Source organism: Triticum urartu, chromosome 6A (assembly GCF_056163025.1).
Source record: "Triticum urartu cultivar PI428250 chromosome 6A, HENAU_Tu73, whole genome shotgun sequence".
Lineage (NCBI taxonomy): Eukaryota > Viridiplantae > Streptophyta > Magnoliopsida > Poales > Poaceae > Triticum > Triticum urartu.
The window spans coordinates 579,268,556-579,292,488 of record NC_141878.1 but is presented as its reverse complement, the minus strand read 5'-3'; the positions used below and the strand labels follow the sequence as shown (position 1 = coordinate 579,292,488).

The window sequence follows — 23,933 nt, the reverse complement described above, 5'->3', positions numbered from 1 at the left end:
CACACGTACGTACAACTAATGGGATCTCCCTCCAACTTGCGATTAGCCGATCCCCCTTTCTCTGCCGCCCAATCCACCCACGAAATGTGTAAAGCACACCACACTCATCGACACATCCACACATCCACACATAACGTGCGCCATTGCACCAAATTAGGCCTCTCTGATTAGTTAAAAGCGTGTTCAGTTACGCACCGCATTAAGTAATTGCGTTCATCTAGAAGTAGAAGAAACCAGGTTACCCTCATAATTTGGGTGCTCCGGCCATTGAACCCCTAGGCCCTAGCTAGCTAGTAATGACGAGGTCAAGCCGGCTCCAGTAGAGGAGCGAATGCAACAACGTGTTGGTACTTGTTCCGATGGCGGTAATGATCCTTCGGTAATGCAGCTGTGCAGGGTCCTTGTATTTTTGCTATGTTTAGGATGCTTTAAGCTCTATAATAGACCTTGGTCTTATTCACAAAAAATAATAATTAATCCAGGTTTTCAAGAACGAATTTGCTAGCTACGTACCAATTGATGAACCGCGATGATAATCTTGACAATAACGATGCATGTTACATGGAAGTGACACGACTCTGTATCATTGCGATGCACACAGCCATATCGACACGACACGGGGCTGGCGCCGATCATATACACCGTATGGGTGTAATAAACGTGTGATCTAGCTTGCTAGCTGTAATCAGTTTGTTCCCGTTTTCAGGCAGGCCGGATAAGTGGCAGTCTACGTGAGCGGGTAGCTCAAGCAAGCGTGTTGCTTAGCTCCCCTGTCTTTTCGCCCAAAAGATGGGGGCAGGGCACCAAGCTAAGCTAAGCTCGAGAAGAAAATTAACAGAAGGAACAAACTAAAGCGGGCAACGTAGGTGCGTGCCCCCTTTAATTCTCCCATCTTCTTCCTCTTCTTCCACCCCTGGCCACCCTTTCCTTCCTCCCTTTGCTTTTCTTCCTGAGTGACGCATGCAAATTGCAACCAGTTACAGATCGAGCAGCGGCAACACATACTCAAAACATATATGATATATCTTGCACTGCATTGTGTCTGTCCACTACGGATTCCGTCGACTTTCTCGGCGCTGCTTTACGATTAGTTCCGCCTTTTAATTCGTCCGGCCTAATGCTTTTTCAGCATCTTCCTTCCTTTTCCGCGGCACTAGCGGTGGATCGCAGCCCTCATCGCGAGCACTAGTGCCTCCCAATTTGGTGCTTAATTGTGTGCACTGTCCACACATTCGTTAGTGGGAAGAGAGACGGAGAAAGAGTATCCATCCCTCCATCGTAGCTTCTCCGATCGTGTGTGTCCCTCGGTCTATATAAGCACGGTCGCTTCTGCCATCACTCCTGCCTGTCCCTGTCCCCCTCCGGCCTCCCTCCTCCTCTTGTCCTCCGCATGTAAGCTCGATCGGCTCGGACAAGAAGCAACCCGCTTCAACCCCCGACCATCGATCGGCCTCATCATAGTGGAGTGCTGGAGTACGTGGTATATAGGAGGCGGAGGACATGGTGAAGTTCTCGCGGGAGTACGATGCCAGCATCATCCCGGAGTGGAAGCCCGCCTTCGTCGACTACAGGGGCCTCAAGAAGCTCATCAAGAGGATCAAGGTCGAACGGCGCGACGCCGACGACAGCAGCAGCGCAGGAGACTCCTCGCCGGATACTGCCGCCCTCGCCGCCGGCGTCGAGAGCGCCGGCTATGGCGCTGGCTTCTCCGTGCTCGACCCCGTCCGCGCCCTCGCCGCCCGGTTCGCTCCCAGGGTGCAGGCCTCCATGGTGCGTGCTTGCGCGCGTCAGGCGATACGAGTTGATCTGGCTACGTGCGTGCAGGGTACTGATGATGTGCATTTTGGCATGCAGGATGACGAGGAGAGCGGGGATTCCGGCGAGCTCGTGCGATCCACGGACAAGCATGTAAGCTGATGCATGCATGCATGCATTTCGTGGATGCATCTGCAACTGAATCGTTCATGTACTAACTGACGTGTTTGACGTGTGCAGGAGCGGGAGTTTCTGGAGAAGGCGGACGAGGAGCTGGAGAAGGTGAGCACCTTCTACGCGGCGCAGGAGGCGGAGCTGCTCGGCCGCGGCGAGGCGCTCATCGACCAGCTCCGCATCCTCGCCGACGTCAAGCGCATCCTGGCCGACCACCCGGCCACCCGCCGCGCCCGGGGCTCTGGCCGCGGCCGCTCCGTACCGGCGGTGGCGCCGCCCTCGCCGGCGCTCAGCAACTCTGGCCGCTACCTCCTCTCGGGCCTCGCCACGCCGCAGTCCATGTCAGGTAGGTGCCCATAGTCCATACTCCATACTACCGGTGCGCGCACACGCACGTCCGTTGGTGTCGACGTACGACACCCAACCAACCCGCGTCACGTCCCAGCACATGAACCCCACTACCGGCCTCTCGATCATGCATCCTTTACGCGTGTGCATGGCAATATGGCACGTGAGCACCATCTCCATCGATCGATCGGAGGAGGAGTCTCTGACACTGACACGCATGGCACGGTGCAGATGGGAGCGTGGAGCTGCAGCAGGCGCAGATGACGGAGGGCGCGGCGGTGGCGGACGAGGTGATGGCGGCGCTGGAGCGCAACGGCGTCAGCTTCGTGGGGCTGCCGGGGAAGAAGGACGCCAAGAAGGAGGGCAGCGGCAGGGGCGGGAGGCTGCAGCTGCCGTCGACGGTGCGCATCGACATACCGGCGAGCAACCCGGGGCGGGCGGCGCTCAAGGTGTGGGAGGAGCTGGTGAACGTGCTGCGCAAGGACGGCGCCGACCCCGCCGCCGCCTTCGTCCACCGCAAGAAGGTGCAGCACGCCGAGAAGAACATCCGCGACGCCTTCATGGCGCTCTACCGCGGCCTCGAGCTGCTCAAGAAGTTCAGGTGCACACTCCGGCCGCCATCGCCATGCGCCATGCACGACTCATTCAGTTGATTAAAATTGCCTTTGCTTTCGCCGTGAGAATTGTGACATCTCTGACGGATTTGTTGTGCTTTTTCTGTTGCATGGATGATGGATGGATGGGTGCAGTTCTCTGAATGTAAAGGCCTTCACCAAGATTCTCAAGAAATTCGTCAAGGTACGTGCGTCATAATTAACATACTCTGCCCACTAGCAGCATATATAAATGCACACGTACTTTGCAAAATGGATGGACGGGAACAGTGTAGAGTGTTTTAAACAACATGATTAAGGAGGTTCTAGTACTTGATTAACACTTCTTTTAGGGGAGAATATACTCTTCATCAGCTATAATCAAGACATGGCTAGTGAGCGACCACTTTGTAGTATCTTTTAGGGTCGTCCTAGTGACTTACTGAATTGACATACTACTGCGATTTGCACTAGCCTAGCTCTGAAAAAAACAATGCTAGCAATAGAACTGACATGCATAGCTGAACTGATGCTAGCAATAGTGATTTACAGAATATGCATACTTTGGAAAATGGATGGCCAGGAACAGTCCAGAGTCCTAAACAATAGACAGAATAAAGAGAAGAGAGTATATTCTCCACTAGTAGCACCAGCTCTTTATCCAGAAAAAAGAGAGGAGAGTATTCTCAATACTTCTTTTATGGGAGTATATACTTGCTATCATATAGTAGCATCAGCTCTTTATCCAGAAAAAGCATACTGTCAACTACTCCCTCCGTCTCAAAATATAAGAACGTTTCTAACACCAGCATAGTGTCAAAAACATTCTTATATTCTGGGACAGAGGAAGTATTATCAAATAGCACGGCTCAGCTAGTGATCTGTGTGGTTGTAATGAATGGGCAGCTGCAGATGTAGACTAGAGTGATGTGCAACGATGGTACTGCAGTAGTAGCAACAGAGACTAGCCCAGCTCTGAAAAATAAAACTTGTAACAAAACTGATCTGTAGTTTGCAGTCGGCAACTGACACAAAATGCTCTCTCAGGTGTCGGAGCAGCAGCGAGCAACGGACCTTTTCTCGCAGAAGGTGAAGAGGTCATCGTTCAGCACGTCCGACAAGGTATCATCATCTTACAAGATTCTTAGAAGAGTTTCAGACCTATAAGACACGAACAGAATGAATTGATGTGTTTACATGCCATGAAATTTCGAGCAGGTGCTTCAGCTGTCGGACGAGGTGGAGGCACTCTTCCTGAAGCACTTCGCGGGCAACGACAGGATGGTGGCGATGAAGTACCTCAACCCGCAGCAGCCCAAGAACACCCACATGATCACCTTCCTCGTAGGTAGGCTCCTAGATTCAGATACCGCAATTCTACCATGTACCTACGGTGAAGAAATTCAGAATTCTAACTCTGCGGTTCTAAAATTTTCAGGGTTGTTCACGGGCACATTTGTGAGTTTGTTCATCATATACGCCATCCTGGCACATGTTTCCGGCATTTTCGCCTCAACTGGAAACACGGCCTACATGGAGGTAGTCTACCATGTCTTCAGGTAACCTCTCAGGCCAAGGTTCTGATCATAGATAAGAGCTCTGTTCTTGGCATGATTTCATTTTAGTCGATATCTTAGATTGTTAGGGATGCAGTTTTACCTTGGCCTGACAGTAGATTGTGCCTTTGCTCTTGTGCAGCATGTTCGCACTCATCAGCCTGCACTGCTTCCTCTACGGGTGCAACCTCTTCATGTGGAAGAGCACCCGGATAAACCAGAATTTCATCTTCGACTTCGCCCCCAACACCGCCCTCACGCACCGGGACGCCTTCCTCATGTCCGCCTCCATCATGTGCACCGTCGTCGCCGCCTTGGTCATCAACCTCTTCCTCAGGAATGCCGGCGCATCCTATGCCAACGCCGTGCCCGGGGGGCTCATAGTGGTAAGAAACACAAACTACATATGTTGAACCAGAAGATGACTTTCGAACTTGGGCTATGTTGCAACTGAAGTCAATTCTCAAAATTCTGCATTTACCTGTTTCAGCTGTCAGCCGGACTTTTACTCTGCCCGTTCAATGTGTTCTACCGCTCGACACGTTACTGCTTCATGCGCATCATGCGCAACATCATGTTCTCACCATTCTACAAGGTAAGGGGAGACATCTAAATATTGTTTCAATCCGCCAAACAGCTATGAACATATAGTTGATGATAAGCCTATCTTGCCTTTGTGATCCAGGTTCTGATGGCCGATTTCTTCATGGCTGACCAATTAACTAGTCAGGTAATAATTAATAATTGCACGATTATACTACAACCGAGGAGCCTCAAAATGCAAGTTCTTACAAGCTAAACTTGTACATGTTCCAGATCCCGTTGTTAAGGCACATGGAGTTTGCAGCGTGCTACTTCATGGCAGGAAGCTTTAGGGCTAACCCATATGAGACTTGTACTACCAGCCAGCAGTACAAACACCTGGCCTATGTCATCTCTTTTCTCCCTTACTATTGGAGAGCTATGCAGGTATGAATCGACATACCAACAACAGTAAGATCTCAAGTTGTCAAAATCAGTTTCAAACTGAACTTTGTGGCCATTTTTTTCCTTGAAGTGTTTAAGAAGGTACATAGAAGAACATGACATTAATCAGCTGGCCAATGCTGGGAAGTACGTGTCGGCGATGGTGGCGGCTGCCGTCAGATTCAAGTACAATGTCACACCGACGCCATTCTGGATGTGGATGGTCCTCATCTCGTCCTCAGGCGCCACCGTTTACCAGCTCTACTGGGACTTTGTCAAGGATTGGGGCTTTTTCACTCCCAAATCTAAGAACCTATGGCTCAGGGATGATCTCATCCTGAAGAACAAGTTCACCTACTACATTTCCATGGTATTTTACTTTGTCCAACTGATTTATAGTACAGCATCAATGCAGAAAATGACCAGATTTATTATCACTAATTCTTTCACTATGCAGATGCTAAATCTAGTGCTTCGGCTAGCATGGGCTCAAAGTGTGATGAAGATCCGTATTAATAAGAACGAGACTCGCCTGCTGGATTTCTCCCTTGCTTCCTTGGAGATAATCCGACGAGGACACTGGAATTTCTACAGGTATTTGAAACTAGTGTACAGCTAGAATCAATATCTTCGGTTTAATGTTTTGGTTATAACTCGGGTATATGGTTGACTGGATTGCAGGCTGGAGAACGAACACTTGAACAATGTTGGCAAGTTCAGAGCAGTGAAGACTGTCCCATTACCATTTCGTGAACTCGAAACGGATTGATGATAAGACGAGAGAAGAGTGTAACAGCGTGCTCCCAATACCAAGGGAATTTAGGTTCAGAGTTCCAGGAATGGTTGAGCTGACCCTAGTAATGCTTGCTGCTAGATTTGGTGTCGAGGTGGTAATAAAGCCTTCAGAGAGCATATCCACAAGATCACAATGTTGCTGATCTTAAGATGGAATAAGCTCAGATGGTGCATTGTATCAAGTTCGCCAGGGCACTGCTAGCTGAGGCATTCAGGTCAAGAAAGAGGGGGTAGGATCCTCATTGCCCATTGAAGATTGATGTGCATAGATCAGCAAAGATTTTAGCTTTGCTGATGATTAAGCTGTATGTTTGTGTGTGTGTGTGTGTGTGTGTCTAGGGATTGATGCCAAGATAATATTGCACGTGTTAATATGAACAACGCAACAACTGATTTTGAACAATGGTTTGGTACACACATGTAACAATCCAGTGTTGGGGAAGAACACAAAATAACAAATGAAACAAGATACAATAGGCATAAATTAACTCAGTAAAAGCCCAGTATTATCCGATAATACAGCGAAAGCAAGATGCTTATCACGACAAATGACTACACAATCAAAGCATACGGACAGTACATATTTTACATGTCACATGATGCACACAATAAACAGACAACTATGGCAAGTACCTCCAATGGGCTGGACGGTCTTTCGAGACCAGAAGAACCCTTGATGATGAGTAATCAAATGTAGGGCAGTACAAATCATCAGAGCCAATAACCTCTCTTGCTCCAATGGTGTTTCCACGGTCAAAGCTGTAGGTTTGTTGGACGCCTTCTTCATTGAAGGCATCAAAAGCAAACAAGCCCATACCGCATGAAGCCAAGACAACATTGGAATTGCCCCACACTTGGGTTATTGAAGAGTGATGGAAGTGGGCATTGAACTCTGGTAATTCATAGGTTGCAACAAGCCTCCCCTTTTTCAGTGAATACTGCTGGATTCGTGATTTCGGCCCCCCTTTTATTTGCAGCCTGCCTTCTGTGCTACCAATAAATACTGAGTCTCCACGTGAGAACACTGAGTTTGCCGTTCCACCGTTTCTTGCCATTTTAAGACCGATGCCAGAAGGTACACGGAAGTCAAATACATTAACACTTTCTTGCGTAGTGAAAACACCATCATTTCCCTCAACCTCGGATGAACTAACTCTGCAAAAGACAGCCACATACAGGTTAATGATGAGGCTGAGCCAGATCACATAGAGCAGAATTGCCTACATCTGTTTTCAGATACTTATACCCTTTCTAAGCTTCAGCTTTATCAGTGAACAGGACAAGTATCAAATGCATATATCATACGCCCATAGTAACCAAAAAAACATCTAGCTTCACCAGAACAAGTCAACTTAATCTAGGCAGGATCTCAAATGGCAATAATAACAGAACAGTGAAATGCAGTTAAGGCAAGATTGTTTTAAGTTACCTTTGACGAACTCCTCCGCCCACCTCAGCATCCGTGTTGTTCACATGAAGGCAGTAAACTCTTTTACCAGCAGAAGCAACAGATAATAAGGGTTGCGGGTTAAGCGAATTCACATCCCACAACCCAATTGATTCGGTCCCAGCAATAACGACCTTCCCCCTGCTACGCCATTGTAGTGGGCTGGAGTACTCCATTCCAAGTACTGGGCTGCTTGTTTCCCATTTCATCACTACATCGCCATCACGGATGTCATAAGCTGTGACCATCTTTTGCTTGCTAGCAGTAGAAAGGAGGAGAGGTCCGCATGGTCTGTACCACCATTGTGGACGTTCTATGGTTGAAATAGCAGAGCTAGATCTTGATGAACCTATATTAGGAAGAGGCCCAAGAACTGTCCTGGCTGATGGTACAGGAGCATGAGATGCCTCCTCCTCGACATGAAATGCTTGTACTTCTCTGTTGTAGTAATCCCAGCTGCAAAACCCAGGTTCCAATGCATTACCAGCTGATGCTGCGACCACATATCTACCGGAGCATCCATCTACACCTGGGGCACGAATCAACCAGCAATCACCCCAAGTATTATGTGACACCAGACTGGGAGGTTTATATTCAGACTTGAACTGTATCAGAAAAGTTCAATTGAATCAGCACTTGAAAGAAAATATTATCTGTGCACAAAACTATGGAAATAAAAAGAATATTTTAAGTAAATAATCAAGTACCTCATGGTTTGCAATATCATAATAAGAGCAGGTGCCATCTCCATGAGCAAGAAGAACAGCTTCCCCCTCTGAAACAAACCATCCACCTGTTGCAGACTTATTTCCTATCCCTGATAATTGATCAATGGAAGACTCCTCGGTTTCCTCCTGTATCGCCATTGATGACTTGTTTTCCTGCTCATCAAACTCTTCTAGGTTCTCACCACACAATTCCATTTCGACTTCATTAGTTGAACCATCTGGAATCTTTGAGCTACCTTGGCTAGACGTCTTGCCACTAGCATCTGCTGCTTCACAAATCATGTGCTTTTCCAAGTTCTTAGCTCTGCGATCCTTGAAGAAGTCACTCTCTTCGCCATCTAAAGAAGCCAGAAATTCCATGGCTATACTGTTCTCGTCATCACGGGGCTCAAGGGTACCAGGTTCCATTTTTCCATTACAGCCTTTTATCAGAGCCACGCACGACTCCTGTTGGGTAGCAGAAGTCTTACGATCCCTCGATAGTTTATGATGTGGGAAAAACCTTGCCTCCAGTTCATCAGTATTCATTCCTTTTCCAGCATTCTTCAGGTCACGTGGCTTCACAGCAGCAGATTTCTCACTTGCACCCTTCTTAGCATGAGAGATCTCACAGTCACTGTTATCTTCAGTACCTAACTGACTCTTATTATCGACTTTGACATGAGAAATTGCCTGCTCAATTGCATTGATTTCTTTCTGGATATTTGACAATATCTGTTTTGGCTCATCCGGGTTGTTATCGTCCAGCATCTCCTTGGTCTTCTTGATATCTGTGGCAATCTTCTGAACCCTCCCTTCCAGCGCAGCCAGCTTCTCATGCAGCTTGCTTGGGTACTTGTTCACACTGCACAAAGCTTTCACCGATTTTCCCTCGCCACTTGTTGCTGCTTTCTCAAAAACTCTAATCTTGTCAGCCAATTTCCCCTTCTCTCCCTGCTTATTACACTCCTCGGGCTTCTTTTGATGCTCTCTCACTCCCGAACAAACATCATCCGAGTCTACCACGTGCACGGTAAACACAGGAATAACAGCACTGCTACCTCCATCACAATCGCTCTGGGTAGCGGAAAATGCTTTGGCAGAAACCTCCCCTGAACCAGCAAGACCAGCAACAACATTCCTGGAACTGATCTCATCCACCACTTTCAGGTCATGCCCCTCCTCTTGCTTCCTACTAATTTCATCGCCTAGCTTTGCCCTCGCATCGAAGATGCCCTGTCTTTTCCCATTCCCCTCATCACTCTGCTTCTTCACATTGGAGTCAAATGCTCCGCTGCTATCTCTGAACACATCACATTGCTTCACCGCATTCACATCCAAGCTCACTTTTTTCCCACTGACCAGCTTTGGCTTTGCATCAAGGCTCTCTCTGCTCCTGCCAACGCCATCGGCCTGCTTGGCCTTGGCATCCAAGATCTCTCTTTTCCTGCTGATCTCTTCCGCCGCCTTCGCCCTCCGCCCCCTCGAATCGAACCCTAGGCTCCTGGAGCCGATCTCATGAGCGGCAGCATCTGAAGCCCGGGCAGCGCCGCTGCCTGTGCCTCCCCTGGCGGCATCTGAGGTCCTGGCGGCCGCGCTCACGGACCTCCTCCCCCTCTCGGTGGAGACGGACCTGATCCCGCCGCTGACGCTCCGCCGCAGGCCCGGCTCCGCGTCCTTCCCGAGGGAGGCCCTCCCCGCCGGCAGCGCGGCGGAGGCGCGGAGCGTGGAGACGAGCCTGGAGGAGGGCTCGACGGAGCCCCCCGGGATCCTGCTGGCCCGCGGGATCGAGGAGGTGGACCACCGCACCGCGGAGGTGGGCTGCTGCTTGGAGAGCTTCGACGCGGAGTTCTCCTTGCCCGCGGCGGCCGCGGCGGCGGCGGTGCCGGGGGTGCGGCGCGGGGCGGAGGAGGAGGAGGAGAGTGGGAACGGCCTGGGCGTGAGCGCGCGCGGGGCGGCGGTGGAGCCCGCCTTCACGCCGCTGCCGCCGCCGCCGCCGCGGTCCTTGAGGCGGGCGGCCATGCTCGGGAGGGGCTAGGGTTTGTGGATCTCTGGGGGAAGAGGGGAGGGACGGGGGTTTGATTTGGGAATGGCGGATTTGGTTTGGGATTTTAGGAGAGGGGAGGCGCGTTTCAAATTTCGAAATGCTGTGGGCGCGCCGTGTGGCTGCGGGGTGGGGCCCACTCCAGCGGGCTCGGCCGCGGGGTGGGCCCACCGTGGAAGAGGCACGCCGGGAGCTCCTCAATCGGCGTGGCCCCTGGCAATATGTTTTGTTATTTTCTTAAGAAATTTTGAAGAGAGTATACATGTGTCTTACATTTTTTTAAATGTTAGAAATCATTTAAGTAACAATATATGCAAATAAATCTTAATAGGCCAGAAAATGTTTAATCTACTTTTGGATTTTGTTCAAATACTTTCGGAGGGTTTTTTCATCTATATCTATATATATTAAATAATATGTTTACGTGATTGGTGAAATGTGATTTGCAGAGTTGCAAATGGAAGTTGTATCATATGTAAACATTTTTTTTATTGATTTGGAAATACCAATTTATTTTCGATAAAAATATTCATGGCTACCAAAAGAAATGTCCACGTGTTTCAAAATAGATGTTTGTGTATTTCAAAAAAAAAACTTGACTCAAAGAAGTATTCGTGTACATCAGAAGAATGGTATGGTGCTTAATCTGAAAACGAGTGTAAACAACAAATCACTAAATTCAGAAATTGAAAAACCATAAAACAAAGAAATACGAAAAACAAAACAATAATGAAGAAGGGTGGAAGAATAAGCTTTCTTAAAAAACACTCCCTCCGTCTGAAATTCGGGATAGAGGAATAATTGCAAACTCTCCCTTGTGTCACTGCTCGCCGCAACACCCGGGCGCCCCCGGCCTCCTCTGACCTAGTCCACCCCTACCATTCACCCACTCATCGTCTATGACTGCTTGCTTCAAAAGGAGATCGATGTCCATCCCTTGACAGATGTATACCCATTTTTTCTGTTTAAAAATAGTATATATGTAGATCTATTCAACCTGTACAGATGCACACCCATTTTTTCTATTTAAAAAGAGTATATAGATACATTTGTTAAACCATATTGTTTAGCAAATAGTATATGGTTAAATTTGTATATATGTATGCTAAAAAAATAAGTATATCTAAAGCAATCTCTCACATATGGTTAAATTTGTACTCTAGAATTTTCTACAAGTATGATTTTCTAATCATATATTACAACCACTGCTACGGTATTTGTTAAATCATATATTTCACAAATATCTAACATATATATGTATAAAATATATAATCTACACAAGTATCAAAAACTAATTAAAAATAATTTTAGTTAGAAAAAATGAATTCAACGCAATGTGTAATTATTCTTTTCAATGATATACATTATAAATATATAATAAATAATACAACTAATACTTAACTTTGTTATGTTGTTAAGTAATCCAAATAAGTAATAAAAAATTATAATCCTTCACACGGTAGTATGACAAGTATAAATTTTTAGTATAAAATATGTCTATATAAAGAGGAGCTGTCAAGCCTAAAACCATGCATGTACTGTTGAAAAAAAAAGTCAGAAAAAATGCTTAATGAAATCAGAATCCTCCGAAGAGGACTTCTCCCGTTGGATTAGCCGTTAAACAATTGTCGTATTATTTGTCGGAGTTTGTCTAATTTATAGTAAAATAAAAAGAATATGTTTTAATTTGCACTTCTTAATAATAAGACGCAAATCAGGTTAACACTTTAGAGTAAGATGATCTGCCCGACATCTCAATTGACAGGTGATGAGCAGCACATGATACTAAGCATAAACTGACCTTGTCCAGAAGAAGAATAAAAAGAAGAAGAAGAAGAAAAAGAAGAAGAAGAAGAAGAAAACCCTGTACAAGAGCTCTTAGCATATGCTTTAGATTCTTCTTCTTCTTACAAATTCTTAGCTCCTTCTTCTTTTTACTCCTTGTAATGACTCTGTACATCTTATAATGACCATTAATGAAGATATTATTTTCTCCAACTGGAGTTTTGTCTTTACATCTTATCATAAGATTTTCAAATGAATTCAAATAAATCTAGCTAATTTCAAATAAATCCAATTAATCCAAATTAATTCAAATAATAAGAAGAAGAAGATAGCAGCCAATGCAAGATTGTTCACTTAAATTTGCTTCTGTAATTAACTACTCAAGCTCAATTTGTAATTACTTAATTTAAATAAATCCAACTTAATTCAACTAAATCCAATTTAATTCAAATAATTCCAAGTTTTCCTTTTCCTTTTTGTTTCAATAAATCCAACAAGACATACACATATACACAAGACACACACATGACACATGACATACACATCACATAGGCTTATCCTTTCTTTTCTCTTTCATTGTCCCTTTCTTTTTCCTTTCCCTATCTACTCATTTCCTTGTTCTACAATGGCCTTGGTGTCAGTAATTAGCTCAGGATTGCAGTATACACCGATTATTTTCTCTCCAGCATTCTGTAGACGTTCCTTATGCAGATGTGGCATATTGTAGTTGTTTCCTCCTTGATTTTTGACTACTAGGGAAAACCTTATACACATCATCTTAGCAGTAGCGCTGGACAAAACATGTCGCTACTGCTACTTAGTAGTAGCGTTTTTACATAAACCGCGCTACTGCTACTACTTTAGCAGCAGCGCGTTCCGTCAAACCGCGCTGCTGCTATATTTGTACTGGGCGCAGATGGCTAGCCCCACTTAGCAGTAGCGCGTACCACTGACCAGCGCTACTGCTACGGCCCGTAGTAGTAGCGCGTTTCTCTGAAACGCGCTACTACTTACTTACCTTATTCTGAAGCGGTTCACCCTGGACAGTCACTCCCTAGCTCACTCGCTCTCGCCCGCGCCGAACCCGTACGTGGTCCGCCGCCGCCGCGCTGCTCCTCGCCGAGGTACTCCCTCCTCCCCCTCCTTCTTCGGCCGCCCTCCTCCCACCGCCCCTCTCCCTCCTCCTCCGGCCGCCCCCTCCCTCCTCCTCCTTCGGCCGCCCCCTCCCCCTCCACCCCCACCCCCTCCACTAGTAGAAAAAGGGTCAAACGTGAAGCACATTAGTGCCGGTTTGAATTTGAGCGGGCACTAATGTGTGCATTAGTGCCGGTTCCAACGGCTAGCCGGCCGCTCTCATTAGTACTGGTTCGTGGCGAACCTTTAGCACCGGTTCGTGCCACGAACCGGTACTAAAGTGAGTGGTGGTAGGATGTTGTCAGTCCGGGGCCCCTCCAGCACCTTTAGTACCGGGTCGTATCATGAACCGGTACTAAAGGTCGTCCTACATAGACCCTTCGTCCACCCGATCTCGCTCTGTTCTTCCCCTTTCCCCTCTCCTCTTTGTTCTTTTCCCTCTTCCTCTCAAGCTCATCACACATTTTGCCCAAAATTTGTCAATATTTGAAGGCCCCCATCCATTCAAATGATCACAAAGGTTAGCAACTTTGTCCTTTCATCTCTCATTGCTAGATTAGCTCGTGCAATGCTTTATATAGTGATTGATTTTTGAGTTTAGTAATTTGGGAGGAATTATATATGTGCTAGTATTTGATTTATATGCAATTTGAGGTCAAAAATAACACTTAGTTTGCATATGTAGGTGTGGTTTACTTAGTACCTTCTAAATCTCCATCGTAACCACCGTCGATCGCTCGCAACGTCCCGTCGCCGGCACCACCTTGTGGTGAGCCTCTTGTTCATGAAGTTTTATATAAAAATTTGATGTTTGTGTGATTTGGATATATAGTTACTCGTATAATTATCATACCCATACGTTGTTTGTTATACATAGTGCCATGGTTTTGATATCCGTCCCCGTCGGCCCTCGTCCGGGTTATGATTTGGATGTGGTGTATTCTCTTTTAAAACTATTCATTGCATTTCGCGTTTATGACAAATTATGCCCATCAAGTTGACATAGATATTTGTATGTAGGAGGTAGTTGAATCGGAAATTCCAACCGACCATATTGTCGAGATGTTAAATTTAGAAAGAGAAAACGAGGATTTGAAGGAAAAATTGAAAAGAATTGAGGGGGAGAAGATGGAATTGGAGTTGCATGTTGCCGATGTCGTCGATGACCACAAGATTAAGATGGAGAAAATGCGCTTGAAGATTAGAAAGATTAGAAAATATGCCATTCATAGTGAGGCTTGGTATCATTATGCTGTTGGATCAATTGTTACCTTAGTTGCGATCTTGATCGCATTTGTTGTTGCATTTAAATTCTTTAGCTAGAGAGTTATTTGTTTGTTGCATTTAAGTGTTGTATGATCTTTATGTATGAACTTTATGTATTGTATTAATTTGGTGTTTTCGGTGCTGTGTATTGAAGATGAGCCGGCAATGGATGTACGATGACCGATGCTGTCCCGAGTTCATTAATGGCGTGCATACTTTTCTGCTTGCGGCTGAGGCAAACAAGCGGGCGGATGGTTTTATGCCTTGTCCATGTGCTGGCTGTAAGAATGGTCACAATTACTCTACGTCAAGAACCATTCACGTCCACCTGTTTGAGTCCGGTTTCATGCCCCACTATAATGTTTGGACCAAGCATGGAGAAAGAGGGGTTATGATGGAAGACAATGAAGAAGAAGAGGACGACGACAGCTATCCTGGCCATGGGTTCCCTGAATACGATAATACAACAATGAGGGAAGAAGCTGAGCCGGTAATGCGGGAAGAAGCTGAGCGGCAATGCGGGAAGAAGCTGAAGAAGAGGCATCAGATGAGCCCGTTGATGATCTAGGTCGGGCCATTGCCGATGCAAAGAGAAACTGCGCAAGCGATTTGGAGAAGAAGAAGTTGCAGCGCATGTTAGAGGATCACAAAAAATTGTTGTACCCGAATTGCGTAGGTGACAAGAAAAAGCTGGGCACCACACTGGAATTTCTACAATGGAAGGCAGAGAATGGTGTATCTGACAAGGGATTTGGAAAGTTGCTGGTAATGATAAAGAATATGCTTCCAAAGGACAACGAATTGCCCGAGAGTACGTACGAAGCAAAGAAGGTTGTCTGCCCTCTAGGGTTAGAGGTGCAGAAGATACATGCATGCCCTAATGATTGCATCCTCTACCGCGGTGAGTACGAGGATTTGAACGCTTGCCCAGTATGCGGTGCATTGCGCTATAAGATCAGCCGCGATGACCCTAGTGATGTCGAGGGCGAGCGCCCCAGGAAGAAGATTCCTGCCAAGGTGATGTGGTATGCTCCTATAATACCACGGTTGAAACGTTTGTTCCAAAACAAAGAGCATGCCAAGGCGATGCGATGGCACAGAGAAGACCGTAAGAAAGACAGAAAGTTTAGAGTACCCGCTGACGGGTCACAGTGGAGAAAAATCGAAAGAAAGTACGGGAAGGAGTTTGCAGATGACGCAAGGAACGTATGGTTTGGTCTAAGCGCAGATGGCATTAATCCTTTTGGGGAGCAGAGCAGCAACCATAGCACCTGGCCTGTGACTATATTTGTATAACCTTCCTCCTTGGTTGTGCATGAAGCGGAAGTTCATTATGATGCCAGTGCTCATCCAAGGCCCTAAGCAACCCGGCAACGACATTGATGTGTACCTAAGGCCATTAGTTGAAGAACTCTTACAACTGTGGAATGGAACAGGTGTACGTGCGTGGGATGAGCACATGGGGGAAGAATTTGATCTAAAGGCGTTGCTGTTCGTGATCATCAATGATTGGCCTGCTCTCAGTAACCTTTCAGGACAGACAAACAAGGGATACCGCGCATGCACGCACTGTTTGGACGATACCGACAGTATATATTTGGCTAATTGTAAGAAGAATGTGTACCTGGGACATCGTCGATTTCTTCCGAGCAGGCATCCCGTAAGAAAGAAAGGCAAACATTTCAAAGGTGAGGCGGATCACCGGACGAAGCCTCGCCACCGTACTGGTGCTGATGTACATGATATGGTCAAGGATTTGAAGGTGGTCTTTGGAAAGGGTCCTGGTGGACAACCTGTTCCGAATGACGCTGACGGACGTGCACCCATGTGGAAGAATAAATCTATATTTTGGGACCTGCCCTATTGGAAAGACCTAGAGGTCCGCTCCGCAATCGACGTGATGCACGTGACGAAGAATCTTTGTGTGACCCTGCTTGGCTTCTTGGGCGTGTATGGGAAGACAAAAGATACACCTGAGGCACGGGAGGACCAACAACGTATGCACGGAAAAGACGGCATACATCAGGGTCATGCAAGCTACGCCCTTACCAAAGAAGAGAAGGAAATCTTCTTTGAATGCCTGCTCAGTATTAAGGTACCGTCTGGCTTCTCGTCGAATATAAAGGGAATAATAAACATGGCAGAGAGAAAGTTCCAGAACCTAAAGTCTCATGACTGCCACGTGATTATGACGCAACTGCTTTTGGTTGCATTGAGGGGGCTTCTCCTGAAAGACGTTCGATTAGCCATTGTGAAGCTATGTGCATTCCTCAATGCAATCTCTCAGAAGGTAATCGATCCAGAAATCATACCAAGGTTAGAGAATGATTTGGTGCAATGTCTTGTCAGTTTCGAGTTGGTGTTCCCACCATCCTTCTTCAACATCATGACGCACGTTCTAGTTCACCTATGTGAAGAGATTAACGTTTTGGGTCCTGTATTTATACACAATATGTTCCCCTTTGAGAGGTTCATGGGAGTCTTAAAGAAATATGTTCATAACCGTGCTAGGCCAGAAGGAAGCATCTCCAAGGGCCATGAAAATGAGGAGGTCATTGAGTTTTGTATTGATTTTATTCCTGACCTTAAGCCGATTGGTGTTCCTGAATCGCGGCATAAGGGCGGACTGGATGGAAAAGGCACGCTAGGAGGGGAACAAATAATATGTATGGACGGACATTCTCTCACTGAAGCACACTACACAGTTCTACAGAATTCCGCCTTGGTGGCTCCGTATATGGATGAACACAATAATTTGCTACGCTCCAAACACCCGGAGCGGTCTGATGACTGTATTACACGTGAACAAACTAGGAGTTTCGCCAGCTGGTTGCAAACACGTACCATGCATGACGCCTCTATTGAAGATGACCTGTACTTGTTGTCCCAGTTACCATCTTCGAATATAATGACTTTCAAATGGTACAAGATAAATGGTAATACATTTTACACGATCGCCCAAGATAAGAAGAGCACCAACCAAAACAGTGGTGTCCGCTTTGATGCAGAAACCAAGACGGGAAAGGAAACATATTATGGTTATATATAGGACATATGGGAACTTGACTATCGACGTGGTTTGAAGGTCCCTTTGTTTCGGTGCAAATGGGTCAATATGACATGAGGCGGGGTAACAGAAGACCCGCAGTACGGAATGACAACAGTGGATCTCAACAATCTTGCGTATGCAGACGAACTATTCGTCCTAGCCAATGATGTGGCACAGGTTTTCTATGTGAAGGACATGTCTACCAAGCCGAGAAAAAGAAAAGATAAGGAAGCGAATGTATCGTACGATGAGCCAAAGCGACACATAGTTCTTTCTGGGAAGAGAAACATCGTGGGAGTGGATGACAAGACAGATATGTCAGAAGATTATGAAAAGTTTGATGAAATTGCTCCATTCACAGTGAATATTGACCCGAGCATCCAGTTAAATGATGAAGATTTTCCATGGCTACGGCGCAAAGGGACACACGCGAAGAAAAAGTTTCACACTCAAAGATCTAGGATGTGATCGGCTTCACTATCATCACTTTCTTCTGTGTTTCACACCCAGGAGGGAATCTCTGTAATAGTTAGGGTAGCTAGTTATGTGTTTTGGCATTTGAAACGCGAAGAAATTTTATGTGCAAGCAAATTCTTTCATGCATTTATTGATTTTTTCAGCTAAATGACCCTGAAATTGAAAAGCATTTCAAATGAACTCAGAAAAGGTTGAAAGTTGGAATAGTATCATAATTTCACCCACATAGCATGTGCAAAAAAGTAGAGAGGGTTACCGTAAAAACTGGATGCACTTCGTGTACAAAATGGACAATCTCTTTCGAAGTATCAGGGTTTCGGACGAAAACTCATCCGTTACAAAGGCATTTCATTTTTTAAATAAGCTAAGCATTACCAAATTGAATATAATGATAAAACACACTAATATTAAACATAAGAAAAAAGAATCACTGAAAAATCTATTTTCAAAGTTAAGTTATTCACAAACTAATGATTCACACAAATTTCAAATAATTCAAAATTTAAACTATTCAAATTTGTAAACTACCGGTACTAATAGAAAGTTTGTAATTTTTTGTACCTAAAGCAAAAATATTCACAAACAAATTCTAAATACAGCAAAAAACAACTCTAAAATAAATAAAACAAAAATAAATAAAGAAAAAAATAAGAAAAAAAGCCCACCTAATGGGCCACAGCGGCCTGCATATGACTAGAAACCCAGATTCTAGTTGGGCCAGGATGCAGGCCCGCTAGCCCAGTAGGCCCAACAGGGCATCGCAGAAGAGGTAGGCCCAGAAGGCCTGCTTAAGAGAGGAGCTCGAGATAGCAGCGACGGCGGGGCTTACAAGCAGGTGCGAGTGCCCCTCGGCTAGCGAGGTGGGACTAAACTTTTGCGCCCCTCGTCTGGCAGCGCACACCCTTTAGTACCGGGTCGTGGCTCCAACCGGTACTAAAGGGGGGGGGGTCTTTAGTACCGGTTGGAGCCACCACCCGGTACTAAAGAGGTGCCATTCCCGCCGCTTGGCCTGGCCAAAACAGACCTTTAGTACCGGTTGGTGGCTCCAACCGGTACTAAAGTTTGTTCTATATAAGAAAACACTTCAAAAAAATTGTCAGTTTCTCATCTCTCCCTGCTTCTTTCTCCTCTGCCCCATCGCCGCCGCCCTCGTCGCCGTCCGTCGCCGTCCCCGTCCCCGTCGTCCCCGTCACCGCGCCGCGCCCCGTCGCCGCGCCCCGCCCCGTCCTCCCATCGTCCCCGCCCCGTCCCCGTCGTCGCCGCCCCGTCCCCGTCGTCGCCGCCCCGTCTCCGTCTCCGTCCCTGTCCCCGTCGCCGCCCACCGTCGTCGCGCCTCGCCGGTGAGCTCCTGCCCCGGCCGCCAACCACACACACAGACACATCCTCGGCATATAGTATTATTAGTTAGCAATCTTTCTGTTTTTTAGTTATAGAATTATTAGAAATGTTAGTTTTAGTTATAGAAATGTTAGTTATATAGAAATGTTAGTTATATAGAAATATTAGAAATGTTAGTTATATATAAATGTTTTTTAGTTATAGAAATATTAGAAATGTTAGTTTTAGTTATAGAAATATTAGAAATGTTAGTTTTAGTTATAAAATTTAGAATTTGCATATATGAAATCACAATCCATCATTTAAAAAATGTTACTTTACTTTTGCGGCATATAGTATTTGTTGTCGACGATGCCCGACCCGCATCCTCGCCGTCGACCCATTCGCGATGACGTCCTGCTTCAGAGGACCCATGTCCGGGACTGGGCTCCGCCGGGCTGGCACTGGGAGGTGCTACCTTCAGGGGCACGACGCTTGGTGAGGAACCCGGCCCCGGGTCCCGTCGTCGACCCTCATCTCCTTTGGTGGCGTTCGCGTGGGCCACTTTCGGTGCGGAGGGAGCCGACCCCGCCGGAGGTGGTACATCGCCGTGTCAGGGAGGAGGACGAGCACGTCCATCGCTACATGGCTGCTATGGACGTCAGGTTCTCCAATACCTGGCAGGTTCTTTTGGGAGATCACCCGAGCTATGATCTAGTGATGGTTCCTTTTCTTTGGGTGTCCACCGCCCGCACCTAAGGAACCACGAGTGGCCTAGATTACTATGTAGTATTCTATCTTTATTAGCTTGCTAGCTAGCTAGCTAGTGATGTATTCGATATTATATCTATTATTCAAGACGATGTATTCGAGATTATATCTATTATTCGAGACGATGTATTCGAGATTATATCTATTATTCGAGATGACGTATTCGAGATTATATTCGATGATGCTTATTATGTACTATGATTGATTCAGTTTTACCTTATTAATTGATTGCATCCATGCATTGTAATTTGAATATATTTCTTTTGGATTAGTTAAACAAAACCTATGGCGGACAATACCGGCAGAGAGGGAGAAGAGGCCCTGTTCAATATCATACGCAATCCTCGCGGGCCAGATGATGATCATAATGAAGAAGATTATGACGGCTCCGAATATCTAAACAACACCGGGGAGGGTGATATGATATTCGATCGCGACGACCGAATTGATGAAGTCATGAACTGTTGGGGAACGTAGCAGAAATTCAAAATTTTCTACGCATCACCAAGATCAATCTATGGAGTAATCTAGCAATGAGGGGAAGAAGAGTGCATCTACATACCCTTGTAGATTGCTAAGCAGAAGCGTTCAAGTGAACGGGGTTGATGGAGTCGTACTCGTAGTGATCCAAATCACCGATGATCCTAGTGCCGAACGGACGGCACCTCCGCGTTCAACACACGTACAGCCCGGTGACGTCTCCTACGCCTTGATCCAGCAAGGGGGAAGGAGAGGTTGGGGAAGACTCCATCCAGCAGCAGCACGACGGCGTGGTGGTGGTGGAGGAGCATGGTACTCCAGCAGGGCTTCGCCAAGCACCGCAAGAGACAAGGAGGGAGAGGGGTAGGGCTGCGCCAAGAAGGAGAGGAACTCGTCTGTTGGCAGCCCCAAGTCCTCAAGTATATATAGGGGACAGGGAGGGGTGTGCCCCACCTAGGGTTCCACCCTAGGGGCGGCGGCCAGCCCCAATCCCATCTAGGGTGGCGGCCAAGTGGAGGGGGAGAGGGAGGCGCACCAGGCATGGGCCTTAAGGCCCATCTGCCCTTAGGGTTTGCCCCCTCTTCCCCTTAGGCGCATGGGCCTTGGTGGGGAGGCGCCCCAGCCCACTTAGGGGCTGGTCCCTTCCCACTATTGGCCCATGTAGGCCTTCGGGGCTGGTGGCCCCACCTGGTGGACCCCCGGACCCCTCCGGTGGTCCCGGTACATTACCGGTGATGCCCGGAACACTTCCGGTGGCCAAAATCATACTTCCTATATATTAATATTTACCTTCGGACCATTCCGGAACTCCTCGTGACGTCCGGGATCTCATCCGGGACTCCGAACAACATTCGGTAACCACGTATATCTATTCCCTATAACCCTAGCATCATCGAACCTTAAGTGTGTAGACCCTACGGGTTCGGGAGTCATGCAGACATGGCCGAGACAACTCTTCGGTCAATAACCAACAGCGGGATCTGGATACCCATGTTGGCTCCCACATGCTCCACGATGATCTCATCGGATGAACCACGATGTCAAGGACTTAATCAATCACGTATACAATTCCCTTTGTCTAGCGGTACGATACTTGCCCGAGATTCGATCGTCGGTATCCCGATACCTTGTTCAATCTCGTTACCGGCAAGTCTCTTTACTCGTTCCGTAACACATCATCCCGTGATCAACTTCTTGATCACATTGTGCACATTATGATGATGTCCTACCGAGTGGGCCCAGAGATACCTCTCCGTTTACACGGAGTGACAAATCCCAGTCTCGATTCGTGCCAACCCAACAGACACTTTCGGAGATACCTGTAGTGTACCTTTATAGCCACCCAGTTACGTTGTGACGTTTGGCACACCCAAAGTATTCCTACGGTATCCGGGAGTTGCACAATCTCATGGTCTAAGGAAATGATACTTGACATTAGAAAAGCTTTAGCATACGAACTACACGATCTTTGTGCTAGGCTTAGGATTGGGTCTTGTCCATCACATCATTCTCCTAATGATGTGATCCCGTTATCAACGACATCCAATGTCCATGGTCAGGAAAACGTAACCATCTATTGATCAACGAGCTAGTCAACTAGAGGCTTACTAGGGACATGGTGTTGTCTATGTATCCACACATGTATCTGAGTTTCCTATCAATACAATTCTAGCATGGATAATAAACGATTATCATGAACAAGGAAATATAATAATAATCAATTTATTATTGCCTCTACGACATATTTCCAACAGTCTCCCACTTGCACTAGAGTCAATAATCTAGTTCACATTGCCATGTGATCACAGGTCACATCGCCATGTGACTAACATCCAAAGAGTTTACTAGAGTCAATAATCTAGTTCACATCACTATGTGATTAACACTCAATGAGTTCTGGGTTTGATCATGTTATGCTTGTGAGAGAGGATGTAGTCAACGGGTCTGCAACATTCAGATCCCTATGTATTTCGCAAAACTTTATGTCATATAGTAGATGCTGCTACCACGTTCCACTTGGAGCTATTCCAAATGGTTGCTCCACTATACATATCCGGTTTGCTATTCAGAGTCATTCGGATAGGTGTTAAGGCTTGCATCGACGTAACCCTTTACGCCGAACTCTTTATCACCTCCATAATCGAGAAACATGTCCTTATTTTCTCCAAGGACAATTTTGACCGCTGTCTGGTGATCCACTCCTTGATCACCTTTGTACCCTCTTGCCAGACATGTGGCAAGGCACATCTCAGGTGCGGTACACAACATAGCATACTATGGAGCCTATGTCTAAGCATAGGGGACGACCTTCGTCCTTTCTCTCTATTCTGCCGTGGTCGAGCTTTAAGTCTTAACTTCATACCTTACAACTCAGGCAAGAACTCCTTCTTTGACTGATCCATCTTGAACACCTTCAAGATCATGTCAAGGTATGTGCTCATTTGAAAGTTCCATTAAGCGTTTTGATCTATCCTTATAGATCTTGATGCTCAATGTTCAAGTGTCTTAATCCAGGTTTTCCATTGAAAAACACTTTTCAAATAACCCTATATGCTTTCCAGAAATTCTACATCATTTCCGATCAACAATATGTCAACAACATATACTCATCAGAAATTTTATAGTGCTCCCACTCACTTCTTTGGAAATACAAGTTTCTCATAAACTATGTATAAACCCAAAATCTTTGATCATCTCATCAAAGCGTACATTCCAACTCCCAGATGCTTACTCCAGTCCTTAGAAGGATTGCTGGAGCTTTGCATACTTGTTAGCATTTTTCCAGGATTGACAAAACCTTCTGGTTGTATCTCATACAACCTTTCCTCAAGAAAATCGTTGAGGAAACAATGTTTTGACATCCTATCTGCATGATTTCATAAATAATGTAGTAACTGCTAACATAATTTCAACAGACTTTTAGCATCGCTACGTGTGAGAAAGTCTCATCGTAGTCAACTCCTTGAACTTGTCGGGAAACATCTTAACGACAAGTCGAGCTTTCTCAATGGTGATACTTACCATCATTGTCCGTCTTCCTTCTAAAATCCATATGTACCTAACAGCCTTACGACCATCAAGTAGTTCTTCCAAAGTCTACACTTTGTTTTCATATATGGATCCTCTCTCGGATTATATGGCCTCGAGCCATTTTGGAATCCAGGCCCACCATCGCTTCTCCATAGCTCGTAGGTTCATTGTTGTCTAGCAACATGACTTCTAAGACAGGATTACGTACCACTCTGAAGTAGTACGCATCCTTGTCATCC

General features: G+C 46.2%; 2 protein-coding genes across 4 annotated transcripts; one reads left to right on the top strand and one right to left on the bottom strand.

The window, feature by feature from the left end:
* Nucleotides 1-1,247: 1,247 nt before the first annotated feature.
* On the top strand, nt 1,248-6,590 carry LOC125515330 (phosphate transporter PHO1-2). 3 transcript variants are annotated; one of them, XM_048680784.2, is made up of 15 exons: nt 1,272-1,770; nt 1,855-1,908; nt 1,996-2,275; nt 2,509-2,878; nt 3,027-3,075; nt 3,918-3,992; nt 4,089-4,218; nt 4,309-4,429; nt 4,569-4,812; nt 4,917-5,021; nt 5,112-5,156; nt 5,243-5,395; nt 5,484-5,762; nt 5,850-5,986; nt 6,074-6,590. In XM_048680784.2, exons 1-15 carry the CDS (start codon nt 1,501-1,503, stop codon nt 6,159-6,161), a joined length of 2,400 nt encoding a protein of 799 aa, XP_048536741.2. In that variant the 5' UTR covers nt 1,272-1,500; the 3' UTR covers nt 6,162-6,590. The 3 variants fall into 3 exon arrangements, with proteins under 3 accessions (XP_087385099.1, XP_087385100.1, XP_048536741.2); XM_087528974.1 differs by having other exon boundaries at nt 1,259-1,770; nt 5,484-5,986; XM_087528973.1 differs by having other exon boundaries at nt 1,248-1,770; nt 4,089-4,429; nt 5,484-5,986.
* Nucleotides 6,591-6,646: 56 nt separating this feature from the next.
* On the bottom strand, nt 6,647-10,441 carry LOC125515329 (Transducin/WD40 repeat-like superfamily protein). Its single transcript, XM_048680783.2, has 3 exons — nt 8,342-10,441; nt 7,617-8,239; nt 6,647-7,342 (listed from the first exon to the last, which is right to left on the bottom strand). The coding sequence occupies exons 1-3, from the start codon at nt 10,361-10,363 to the stop codon at nt 6,808-6,810; spliced, it is 3,180 nt and encodes a 1,059-aa protein (XP_048536740.2). The 5' UTR covers nt 10,364-10,441; the 3' UTR covers nt 6,647-6,807.
* Nucleotides 10,442-23,933: the final 13,492 nt, after the last annotated feature.